The sequence below is a fragment of the Lithobates pipiens genome, unplaced genomic scaffold (assembly GCF_037356315.1).
Source record: "Lithobates pipiens isolate NorthernLeopardFrog02 unplaced genomic scaffold, aLitPip1_a1.2 Scaffold_10, whole genome shotgun sequence".
NCBI classification, from domain to species: Eukaryota; Metazoa; Chordata; class Amphibia; order Anura; family Ranidae; genus Lithobates; species Lithobates pipiens.
This window is the reverse complement of record NW_027507686.1, coordinates 190,411,085-190,424,582: the sequence shown is the minus strand read 5'-3', so window position 1 is coordinate 190,424,582 and position 13,498 is coordinate 190,411,085. Positions and strand designations below refer to the sequence as shown.

Genomic DNA, 13,498 nt, shown 5'->3' with positions numbered 1-13,498 from the left:
CGAGGAGCGGACGCCTCTGCCGCTGCTGCCTAGAGGAGACACAGGTGGAAAGAACACCACAGCCCGGTAAGTGCTGGACCTCCTGCGCCGGAAGAGGGGAGGTGGAGGTAGTGTGCCACGAGCCCCACGAGTGGGGTGTTTAGTGATGCTAAGCGATATACTATCTGTGATCCTGATCTATATACCATATCTGTGATCCTGATCTATATACCATATCTGTGATGCTGATCTATATACTATATCTGTGATGCTGATCTATATACCCTATCTGTGATGCTGATCCATATACCATATCTGTAATGCTTAGCTATATGCCCTATCTGTGATGCTGGACTGTATACTCTGTCCTGCATAGCTCCCAACTGTCCCTGACTTGGACATTGGAATTTCCCTCTGTCCCTCATAGCCACTCATTTGTCCCTCATTCTGGTCTGATGTATATAGTTGTATATAAAATACACTGTTTATCTTTCAAAAAGTGTTTCCCAGAGCAAAACCTTTCATCCAGTTTCTAAATTGCTACATTTGTAATTTTCACAAGCCAATATAAAGGGAATTGTAATGGTAAAAAAAAGCACTTGTGGGTTTAACTAATCAATATCTTTTGTACAATTTTCCTTTAAGGGTGCATGACAGGGGGTGTGTCCTATGCCTGCATACTTTTGCTAATAAGTGTCCCTCATTCCCATCTCAGAAAGCTGGGAGGTATGGTCCTGTGGTTCTGGGGCTGTATAATCTGTCCTGTGATACTGGGCTGTATACTCTGTCCTGTGATTCTGGGGCTGTATACTCTGTCCTATGATGCTGGGCTGTATACTCTGTCCTGTGATGCTGAGCTGTATACTCTGTCCTGTGATGCTGAGCTGTATACTCCTGACAATATGGGTGGAAGCAAGTGGAATACAGGGAACGGAGTGGGTGGATTATATTAGGCGTGGGGCATATGAGAGGTGGGAGTGGCCAAAAGGAAGGGCAGGGTCTGGCAAACCCCATCCTAAAAATTTCACCAGCTGCCACTGTCGTGCTTTGGTAATTATATCCGCCTTTGCTGCATGACATATTACAATGAGACCATCAACTCGAAGGAGGTAAGAAAGTAACCGGGCAGCACGGCAGCAAGGTTTCAGCTTTGCATAGTTTAGGGAGCTAAAGATGAAGGCTGTGTGTTTTTAGCTTAAAGGTGAATTTATCCTTTTGAAACTCAAAATAAAACACATTTTTAAAATATAATAGGAAATAACATGAGACCACAACAAATATAGTAAGATTTTTTTTCAGGTTTCAAAAAGCCCTCCAAAAAAATATCAAGACAATACTTTAACATACACAAAGCTGCCAAGATATCTACTAATGCTTTGTTGTGGACCAAGCTATATTTAGATTTAAATCTGGTAACATAAATGTGCTTAAACTCTGTTCACTATTCACATAACATTAATACAAACTAATTATTATATAATAATATTATATTGATTACCCGGACAATGATGCGTTCAGACGAGTGTGCCGCCACCAGATATGTCTGGTTCTGAGCCTGGACTTGGAGAGCCACAACTAGGAGAAAATACCTGAAAACCAAACAAGCAGGGAACAACCAAAGGTCTATCATTTGATTGAGGAGAACAGGATGATGATTAGCAGCTAATGAGTGGCCGAAAGTTCCAGTGATATACAGAAAACGAAACAAACATAATTATCGACGTAATAACCTCAAAAATAATCTTCTAAAAACATCGGATTCTTCATAACTATTTCATCATTTTCTTTGAGGCAGAGTGAAACTATCATCAACTATCAGTCAGATTAGAAAAGAATAACTCCTAAAATTATTTACAAGCCATTCACATGGCAAAATAAAACAGAATATTTATAGTGAAGCATTAATATTAGTGATTATTATTTATAGTGAAGCAAACAGTATTGGAGTATTTTGCTTAAAGATGAGCTCCAGGCTTACCTCCAGTCTTGTTGCACAGGCTCTTCTCCTTTTCTCCTGTACTGAAATAGCTTAGAATGATTTCACTGCATACCATGAGCTTCTCACAGTGTGCAGCAGAAGCTGCAGCAAGTCAGATAGAGCCTCCTAATTTCCTGGCTAAACGATGTTCAGCATCATCTAGCTATTTCCTCCCCATCCTTACTGTCCCTGGCCTTCTCCTTTCATTCATTGGACTTTAGGTTTTTCAGTCATGGAAATGCAGTCTCCCATGGGGGCCTTACCTAGGGCAGTCTGCATGCTGAGTGCTTATAAGAACAGTGCTGAGGCAGGGTGCTGTGATGTTTTCAGATATGTACAGTACCCTGCCAGCTCCACCCATTAGCTATGATCTGCCTACATTGCAATGTAGAGCACGAGACCCAGTGATTATGTCAGAGTCCAAAATAAATTATGTAATGAAACAGAAAGGATTAATTTAACCGCTTGCTGACCGCCGCACGCCGATTTACGTTGGCAGAATGGTACGGGCTCGCAAAAGGGCATACCTGTACACCCCTTTGAATTTGCAAGCGGGCACACGTGCACGCCCGCGGTGGGAGCATACCCGCGGGTCACGCAAACTCAATGTTTGTCGGTGGCCCGTGATTCCGGCGGGGAGATGCCTATGTAAACAAGGCATTTCCCTGTTCTGCCTAGAGACATGACAGAGATCCACTGCTCCCCGTCATCGGGAGCAGTGATCTCTGTCATGTTGTAGGTAGCCCACCCCCCTACAGTTAGAACACATCCGGGGGAACACACTTAACCCCTTGACCTCCCCTATTGTTAACCCCTTCCCTGCCAGTGTCATTTATACAGTAATCAGTGGCTATTTGTAGCTCTGATTGCTGTATAAATGACACCAGTCCCAAAATAGTGTCAAAAGTGTCCAATCTGTCCGCTATAATGTCGCAGTCGCGATAAAAATCGATTATCACCGCCATTACTAGTAAAAAAAAAAGAATAATAAAAATGCCATAAATCTATCCCCTATTTTGTAGACTCTATAACTTTTGCGCAAACCAATCAATATACAATTTTTTTACCAAAAATATGTCGAAGAATACATATCGGCCTAAACTGTGGAAGAAATTAGTTTTTTTTATACATTTTTTATTATAGCAAAAAGTAAAAAAAATTAGCTTTTTTTTCAAATACCACCAAAAGAAAGCTCTTTTTGGGGAAAATAAAGGACGTAAATTTTGTTTTGTTTGGGTACAACGTTGCATGACTGCGCAATTGTCAGCTAAAGTGACGCAGTGCCGTATCGCAAAAAAGGACTTGGTAAGGAAGGGGGGTATATCCTTCCGGGGCTGAAGTCGTTAAAAATTGCTTTAGTAGGGGATGGGGCTGGCCTTAACAATCCTTACTGAGACTGAAGGTGCATTGAGAGAATATACATGCATGGCAATGATGTGTGGAGGCTTCCAGGATACCCTTGCATGGATGTCATCATTATAATATGCAAAAATATATTAGTTAGGGGGGAAGGGGAAGGAAGAGTTAATTAGGTCTGATTAGGGTAAACTATTAGCTAATAAGGGATTACATAAAAAAAAAAAAAAGTAACCTTTCTTTATTTTTTACTTGTTATACTAATATAATTTGCAAGTTGAGGCCCTTTTCACAGTAGCAGAGTGATTGGGTCCGCCTATCAGTTTTTCAGGCAAACCAGATCAGACCCTCCAGTCTCCTCTATGGAATGGCGGGTATCAACAGACATGCCAACATCCGATCCGATCTAGTCCCTTTAAAAACAGACGGATGGGTATTCATTCCCCACCCTTCTGGTGGATCGGATAGCAGTTGGGTGTAAATGAGTAAACAATAGAAAGGAAGGAGTGGCGCAAAGATGGGTACAAACACTGCGTTATGGAACTAATGACAACGAAGGAAAACATACATAAAAAAAATGCTATATACAAGATATAATATAATCTATAATAAAATAGAACAACCTAAAAGAACAGAGTCCCGGTGTAAAACAAAAAGTCCATATGTAAAGATAAAACAGTAACACCGATGGCAGCTCCCTTAGGAGTGAAGCAGACTCTGAAAGGCAAGGTGAGAAACAAAAAAGGGCGCCTACTAAGTGCAGTATGTTTATTTTAACCACTACAGATCCGCGCTATTGCCAAATGACGGCATCAGCGCGGACCTACATTTCCGGGACTACGTCTATTGACGTCGTCCCGGATACGAGCGGCCTGCGCGGCGCGCTCTGTGATCGGCGAGTCCGTGAGACTCGCCTGATCACCGATCCGTGCAAGGGGTCGATCCCCACCCCTTATCACGTGATCAGCTGTCAGCCAATGACAGCTGATCATGTGATAGAACGGAGCCGGTAATCGGCTATTATTCCTCCTCGCGCTGACAGCGCGAGGAGAGAAAAAAAAAGCCGATCACCGGCGGCCGTGATCGGGACATCAGTCCCGATCACGGCCAGCAATACAGCTGACCACCTGCCCCCTGCCAGTGCCCACCTGCCCACCGCCGTGCCATCCTGAATAAAAGTAAGTGCCCCCCATCAGTGCCCCCCATCAGTGCCCACAGTGCCACCTACAGTGCCACCTACAGTGCCATCCAGCAGTGCCACCAACAGTGCCACCCACAGTGCCCACAATCTGCCTCAAAGGTGCTGCGACCCAGTGCCGCCCATCAGTGCCCAGCAGTGCCGCCCATCAGTGCCCAGCAGTGCCGCCCATCAGTGCCCAGCAGTGCCACCTATCAGAGCCACCTATCAGTGCCACCTATCAGTGCCCATCAGTCCCATCTATCAGTGGTACCTATCAGTGCCCATCCGTGCCACCCATCCGTGCCACCCATCCATGCCATCTTATCTGTGCCCATCAGTGCCACCTTATCTGTGCCCATCGGTGCCGCCTTATCTGTGCCTATTAGTGCCGCCTTAACTATGCCTATCAGTGCCCACCAATGCAGCCCATCAGTGCCCACCAATGCAGCATATCAGTGCCCACCAATGCAGCCATCAGTGCCGCCTAATCAGCGCACTTCAATGAAGGAGAAAAATGACCCGTTTGCAAAATTTTATAACAAACTATTAAAACATGATTTTTTTTTTTTTGCATCTTTTTTTGTTTGTTTAGCAAAAAATAAAACTCCGAGCTGTAACTAAATACCACCAAAAGAAAGCTCTATTTGTGGGAAAAAAATGATAAAAATTTCATTTGGGTACAGTGTTGTATGCCCGCGCAATTGTCATTCAAAGTGCATCAGCGCTGAAAGCTGAAAATTGGTCTGGGACTGAGGGGGGTTTAAGTGCCCAGTAAGCAAGTGGTTAAACATACTGCACTTAGTAGGCGCCCTTTTTTGTTTCTCACCTTGCCTTTCAGGGTGTAAATGGGCAGGCTGTCCGTTTACATCCGACCGCCCATAGGGAAAAGTGGGCTGTGTCGGTGTCCGCTCTGCATAGCGGAGCAGACACAGACCAGCCATCCTGCCTGCTTAGTGGGGATCAGTGGACAGATTCCCCGCTGAGCAGGCAGACTTAAAATGGGCCTTAAGCTCATTCCTTTGAGCTGCAGATGAATGAAACAATGTAAATACAACAATAACAATGTTCTTTTCAATCTCTCTTTCACATGGTCTGTTTTTTTTTTTTAAAACAATAGCTATTTCCACAGCAACTTCCAGCTATCATTTTGACAGTCGGGAATTGCTGGCGAGTGCAAGAAGATGAGCAACATCTGGGCAGAAGGACAGGATGTACTCATACGTCCTGTGTACTTTGATGAAAATGATTTGGACTTATATAGAACATCTAGGATCCACAACTGGTTAAGATCCATAGCGGTACTCACCTCTGGTCTGGATTGGGTTTTCCTTTCTTCCTCATGTTATTTGCTGTAGTCTCACTGAAATGGAGTCGCCCCACTGTCACTTTAGTAACCTGGTCTGGAGGAAGAGTAAGCCTAGAAATACAATGTCTGTATATTATTGATAAGCTTCTATTGACCTCAATTGGGAAATTCTGCTAAAGGAAAAAGCCCCCTATTAATGCTCCCCATTACTTACGTAACAGGGTGGAACGGACGTTTGCTTCGGTCCGACTGCGACTGCTCAATACTGATGCTCTGGTTAATAGACTCTAACTGTAAGAGAAAAACATACGTTTTAGGAAGTAGGATGAGGAGATGGTCGAGCACAGAGCAACTTATGTGTATAGCACATATACTTTACAGTGCATTCAGCCATGGCATGTCCATGAAACTAGGCACTGCTTCCTGCTACTATCGTTCTTCAGGCTTGCTACAATTACTAGAACAATCTAGCTGACTTACGGATACTAACTTTATAGTTCTCTCCATTTTCTGCATGTATTTTCAAATCTACTGACAAGAAATACTGTGAAATAATATAAAAGTTTGGTGCTAATTCAAGTGAATATAAGTAAACATACACAATTAACTTAAAGTCACATCATAATTGGATGAATATATATAAATAAAGTTCAAAAAATCTTTAAAGAAAGGTCCACACATCAAAAGAAGAGGATTCTATGTAGAAAAATTGGTGTAAATGAAAGTGCTCTTAGTTATCTATGCTCCACCATCACTCGTGCAGGAAAATTACAAACTCACCAGATAACGGAAAAAATGTAACTTATGTAAAATCAATTCCTTGGAAGGTAGGGGTACCAGGAGGGAAGGTCCTTGTAACTTTTTTTTTAATCAAAATCAAGTTTATTGAGCATAAAAAAGAGACGGATACATTTAACATGTCTTGAGTGCAACAAGCACTATACAAAAGGGTAACATGTTTGACATAACCTGAGGACAAATGGTGCATATGTCATTACACATTAATTCGGAGCATTCCTAATATTTCATCTGTGGCGATCACTGGGCCCCCTCGTGGAGGTGGTACACACCGCCCACCACGGGAATGTATGGGGTACAGAAGGCATATAACATTGCATTCATGAGTGGGTATGCGGTAGGGTTAAAGGGCATCAAGTAAATGCATGGGGGAAGCAGTATGCATCCCCGCCACTAGGGATTGGTCCTAATCCGTGCATGTGGATGTGTTGTCTAGCCACCTGTCCCAGACTGTATTGTATTTGGCTGGGCATCCTTTGTGTAGGTACATTACCTTTTTGTAGGGAAGCATTAACTGCCCCTATCCATTGCTGAATGGTGGGGGGAGTCACTTTGATCCAGGTGCGGGCAATTTGCATCCTGGCAAGGAATAAAGATTCCTGCAAGAATATATTAAGGTACCGGGGATGGGGAGGATTACATTGACGGGGGCACAAAGATAAGGGGGAGCCCATGCTGTCATGGAGGAATTTAATCACTTGTGACCAGTATTCTTGAAGACGTGGGCGGGCCCACATCATGTGGTAAAATGTACCCCTGGGGTCTCCACATTTGGGGCAGCACAGGCTGTAATTGGGTTTGAACCTGGATACGCGAGTCCGGGTAATATAGGACCTGTGCAGAATATAAATGTGTGAGCCTGTCTGACAATTTGGGGGGGGGGGGGGGGATACAGTCTTGGAGATGGACAATGCGTCTTCCCAATCCTCATCCTCCACAGCCCCCAAGTCAGCCTCCCATTTGGACCTCAGCTCATATGCCAACGAGGTGGCTTTGGGTAGCATGAGGTGGTTGTAAAAAAAGGAGATCAGTCCCTTAGGGTCCTGGCTGTGAATCACGTCCACAGGGAGCAACGACTCTAGTCTGGGGATGGATTCGCCGAATTGGGAGTTGAGGGCATGTCGAAGCTGGAGGTAGCGAAAGAGCATTCGATTGGGAAGGCCAAAGTCGTCCTTGATGGACTGGAATGACCTGACTGCACCGTTTCCAGGACGTGTGAGAGGAATAATATTCCTTTGGCAATCCAGAGGGTCTGGTCAGGGACTGTGAGTAGTTGTAATGTAATGTCCTTGTAACTTAACACCATCAGCTGGTGTATCCTTAGACTTGTGCAAAGACAGGAGCTTGAAAAAAGCTAAGTTTATCACATAGCGCAATACAGCCTATAGAGATTAGCCAAATTGCCAAGTAATGCACTCACATTTGTGGATGCTAATAGGCTAGCACTAGCATGTATGGCCAAACAGCAGGGATACACGCCGTTCCTGGAGCTCTCGGCATGAGTTCCAACACACCAGAGATAGTAACCAGGCGTACCGTAAGTGACGTCAGTGCAGGCGAGCGCGCAGCCTCAATGCATTTCATGTTTCCACGTCATCAGGAAGGAATTGATTTTATATAAGTTACATTTTTTCAGTTATCTGGTGAGTTTGTTATTCTCCTGCACGATTGATGGTGGAGCACAGATAACTTAAGCCCCATACACACTATCAGATTTTCTGCTGAGTATTTCTTTCAAATTTACCAAAACCATGTAGTAGAAGGACCTGCCTGATTGCATACAAATTGAAACTCCTAAGGTTTGACCACATATTATATGGTTTTGGTAAATCTGAAGGAAAAACTCCATAGAAAATCTGATAGCGTGTATGGGGCTTAAGGCTTCATTTACACCAATTTTTCTACATAGGATGCTCTTCTTTTAGTGTGCGCACGTTTCTTTAAAGATTTTTTGGATTTTATTTTTATATATTCACCCAATTATAATGTGACTTTAAGTTAATTGTGTATGTTTATGTATATTCACTTGAATTAACGCCGACCTTTTATATTATTTTTCAATTTGTTTATGAGGTGATTTGTTCACTTAAAAAAAGGGACAGTTTTTTCCTTTATCATGTGTGTTCTTACACATTAATTTGAGTTTAGCGTTGCCACTTGTTAATTACACCCACTATAAGAAATACTGTGAAACAACTATCTTGGTTCCTATTTTAACTTTTCGCTTTTATGTTTTTATATATTATCTTTTTACAAGGATTTTAAATAAATACATAATTCAGCTACATATATGAAATCTGCCTGCCAAATGAAAGTGTACTTCTGTCTATACAGTCCCAAAATTTACACAGCTCTGTCACACTTTAAGGCTGGGTTCACATATAAGCACGCAGCGGCGCAGGAGTCTGGTGTGTCCTCATTCACTGTTTCAGGTCTGATTTTAGCACACATTTTTGGCTGAATTCAAACCTGAAATGGACCAAAAGACGTGCAGGGCTCCTGTGCAAATCGCACCGGAGCCGCTGCAGAGATATGTGAACCAGCTCCATAGTGAGCCCGCCACAATCTCCTGCTGTGCGAATTGGATGCGGAAAACTTGCATCCAATTTGCACTAGTGTGAACTAAAGTTTGTCTGGCAGAGCAAGAAAATAGATTTTTCTCTGCAGCTGGTCAGTAAGGGCTCGTTCACAAAGTCTGCACTCTAAACTGGAGCAGTTTAGTGTGTGGGCAGCTATCCATTTTGGCTGCATTGAGCCAAGGTGAAGGGAGTGGTGTGGTTTGTATTTCAGCACATCACATAGTTCCCTTTTTTCCCCCTCAACTTTATTTGAAGTGCACAAAGTGACATTCCTTCATGTCAAGACAGAGCAGTGCACATTCAGTGCCATCTGCATTTTATCGCAGCTTGCTGCACCACAACTACGGGCCGCATTGCAGTGTGTACTAGGCACACAGAAAACAATCGTTTTCGATGTGCTCTAGTACTGACTGGTGTTCTTCCAGTGCTAAAAAATGCCAGTCACCACACAATGTGTGAACAGGGCCTTACAAATCTCGTTTGTCCCCCAGCCTGTAAATGGATAGTACAAGAAGAACCAGCACAATGGTGAGCTCTTCTTTCTGTCACTCTGCTCTCTCCTCCTATCAGAGTGGTTTCCGCATTGCAGCACAACTGATTGGCCTCTTGTGCTGCTTTTCATCTCCCAGCCTAATATCTGCTATACCAGTTCAAATGCAAGAAATGACACTGCTTGTATTTAAATAATACATTAAAGAATACATTACCGATTACAGAAGTGCATTATTTGTATCTTTTATATGCACCTAGAGTTTCGTTTTAGTGATTAATACTACCCATTAGGGCTTTAATGCAATCCACTGTTTGTATTTAATCAGATTACATGATTCTAAAATAAAAACTGCATTTATGAAAAAGAGTATACTATACATCAGAGCTCTTTTTTTACTCACCTTAACTCCATTTAATTTCAAGAAGAAGCACTCCAGAGGTAAAATACCATCAGGGGTTTTGACATATTTAGGTTCTCCAATCATGCCGATGTATACTGTGACTTGAAAGTGGTTCTTCTTCTGGCATACAAACGCATCGTCTCCCACCGAGAAGTTAAACCCTTTATCTGCATCTACTTTGTAGGTAGGCATTGGGCTGCAAGGTATAGAAACGTCAGTGCCGAACCCTTAATGCATTTTATTTTATTAACTTACATAACACCATAAAATACTGAGCTTACAAGGTACACAAGGCTTTTCTTCAGGCTACACACACTGTGGTGGGGGGGATTTACTAAAACTAGTGCACTCAGAACCTGGTGCAGCTGAGCATGGTAGCCAATTAGCTTCTAACTTCAATTAAAGGGTAACTCCACTGTCATGGGACAAAAGTTACAGGCATACCCCACTTTTAAGTACACAATGGGGTTTATTTACTAAAGCTGAAAAGTGCAAAATTAGGCTCACTTCTGCTTAGAATCCAATGAGCGTCTAACCCCAGCTTGTTCAATTAAGCTTTGCTAATAAAATCTGGAAGCTTGTTGGTTATGCAGAAGTGAACCTGATTTTGCACTTTCCAGCTTTAGTAAATAAACCCCATTGTGTACTTAAAAGTGGGGTATGCCTGTATATATATATATATATATATATATATATATATATATATATATATATATATATATATATATATATATACACACACATTATATATATATATATATATATATATATATATATATACACACACACACACACACACACACACACACACACACATATATATATAGTGTATACAAATGCAATACAAGTCATATTGTAATTGAATGTTATTAAAAGTTACCTTTCCTTTTCAATCTACACCACTGTAATATTCTGTAAAATGCAATGCAATATGGCTACCTGGAGACATTCTGTAAATGTACAGATGGTATACAGAACGCACCCCAGATATGTAACTTCCTGCTTGTGTGATTGGCTTAAGCTGGCCATACACTATCTATTTATCTTATTCAATTTTCTTTAGATTTACCTTCAACTCTGTGGTGCAAGGGCCTGCCTGACTGCATACAAATTTAAAGTGTATAGGTTTGACCTCATATCATATGGTTTTGGTGAATCTAAAGGAAAATTGAATAAGATAATTGTATAATGTTTGGCCGGGTTAAGCCAAACACATAAGCAGGAAATTACATATGTCAAGGGGCGTTCTGTACACCATCTGTGTACAGAACGCCTCCAGGTAGCCCTATTGCATTGCATTTTACAGAAGATTACAGCAAAGGGAAAATTGTATAATGTATGGCCAGCTTTACTGATTTTCCCAGAAGTCTGCACTAAGATACAATCAGATTTTGGGCATCCCCTGCAACAAGAATGGCATTTTTTGTGATATACTCTCAAAGGGAAATCACATCTAAAGGGACCCTGCCAATTTCCATTTTTTAGAGCCTTTCAGGTGCAGAAGCTAACTGATAATTATAAAGTCACTCCCCTACAGATTTACTAGGCACATGGACACAGACAAACAAACAGCTATTCCTTCAGAATAACAAAATGTAGGAATCTGCAACAAAGTTTGTTAAATTATCTGCAATGCACATAGCTTTGGGAATATAACCTGGATGCTGGTTGGTTTCTATGCAGAGCTGCACCAGATTTTGCACTTTTCGTAAATAACCCCCATTTATTCTATAAATACGGTGGATCAGTGCTGCAGAAGGTGTCTATAAAACATGCTGTATGCTATAATGTTATATGACTCTACAATATCCTGCTTACTTACAGTTCTTTGTAGTTGCTGTCATACAGGGTCACCCATTTATTCTGTAGGTGCGGCTGCCATTTTATGGACTGATAGTTGGGATCCAAGTAGGAACCATTGAGACTGTCAGTGTCTTGCATGAGACCTTTAGGAGAAGTCAGAAAATGATTGGATTATTTGATATGAAACACCATCCCACGAACCTCCCACCTTGTCATTGTGTGGTGTGTCATTTATTTCACTGCAATGCTGTTTAAATGGTGTTTGCTCTGCATTGGTTTATGCAGATATGCAGTTCCATTTCATCTCCTAATGCTTGTATTCAGTGGTGAAACCTTGATATGTGGTTTATCTCCATACTTCAGAAGTAGAGATTTTGGCCAATATGTGTGCATCATCCCCTGACTCAACAGATTTGGCTGAACTTGCATGTTGTAACATGTGCCCTGTTGACAATGCACACTTTCACTAGACATATATGTGTGGGTGTATGTTTGTGTGCCAGTACCCGGCTCCTGTTTCACCATGCCTCCATTTGATACTTGATCCCTCAAGTTTGGAGAGTCTGAATGTTTCCTCTTCTTTGTTGGGTGCACAGGGAGCCTACAATACAAAAACATGTATCCATAAATTGTCAGAAAGAGAACAAAACAACATGATAAAGCTGAGGTCACGTATAAAGTGTGCGTGCCAGTCAAAGCTGGAGGATGACAGATATCCCTGCCAGTGTCCAGATTGTAGGAGCAGGCATCAGTGAACTAAGGAGTATAGGCATATGCAAGATGAGCTGCCTCTCAAACCGACCCGGAGCTTCAAATATGAATGTTACTGTGTATGGCCTCAGCCAGAGCTGCTCCGGCCATGCCCCGGACGTGTTTCGCCCCACCCACTGGGTTCGGTTTGAGCAGCATCTCACCTTGAACATAGTATAGCTACTTAATATTATGGACCCCTAGGCCAGAATGGACCGAGGGTAAAAAATGGCTTAATTTGAATAGAAACTTTATTTGTGATAGATAAAGATAATCGTCAGACTTCAAGTGACATCTGACCTTCAAATTGCCTTAGTAATGGCAGCTCCCATATTTCTATCCTTTCTATTACTATCCTTTCCTTTAACCTCCCTGGCGGTATGATTATTTCAGATTTTTGATGCTTTGATGTTTTGCATGGAAATTTGGTGTTTTAAATTGTAGGCCTGGAATTCTTAGGAATAACTCACTTAAATCTGTCCAAACAAGAGTCTAGTAGACAGCCCAGGTATGATAAAGTTTGAAACACAAAATCATAAATTATAATATAATAAATAACTATAAATAATCATAACAAATAATATAATAATAAAATTATTTAATAATGTAATCAAATCAAAAACACTGAAATTTGTCAGTTGCAGAATTGTCACTGTCATTAATTTCAGTGTTTGATGACAGATCTCCCCTCAAATCACTATCACTCAATTCTGCGAGTGATTCTAATTTATTATCGCTGTTAGTTACCAGCTAGAGCTGGTCTAAAACAGCTTTTGATGAAAAGGGATGGTTTTGGTTGCTATGGACAATCTCCAGTTTCCAGGCAGAAAAACAGTATACATAATATAAAACTGCTTTTAGGGCACTGGACAAACC

General features: G+C 41.8%; 1 protein-coding gene across 9 annotated transcripts in view; it reads right to left on the bottom strand.

The window, feature by feature from the left end:
- The window catches only part of MYRF (myelin regulatory factor), a 244,940-nt gene that overhangs the window by 52,782 nt on the left and 178,660 nt on the right, over positions 1-13,498 (bottom strand). For 6 of the 9 annotated variants that reach the window (XM_077460758.1, XM_077460759.1, XM_077460763.1 and 3 more), the window contains 6 exons: positions 12,379-12,473; positions 11,892-12,015; positions 10,070-10,265; positions 6,014-6,090; positions 5,800-5,925; positions 1,478-1,568 (listed from right to left, as the gene is read on the bottom strand). In XM_077460758.1, the coding sequence (XP_077316884.1) occupies positions 1,478-1,568; positions 5,800-5,925; positions 6,014-6,090; positions 10,070-10,265; positions 11,892-12,015; positions 12,379-12,473 (709 nt within the window). The remainder of the gene's footprint in view (positions 1-1,477; positions 1,569-5,799; positions 5,926-6,013; positions 6,091-10,069; positions 10,266-11,891; positions 12,016-12,378; positions 12,474-13,498) is intronic. The other 3 variants (XM_077460760.1, XM_077460766.1, XM_077460761.1) reach the window with 2 other exon arrangements.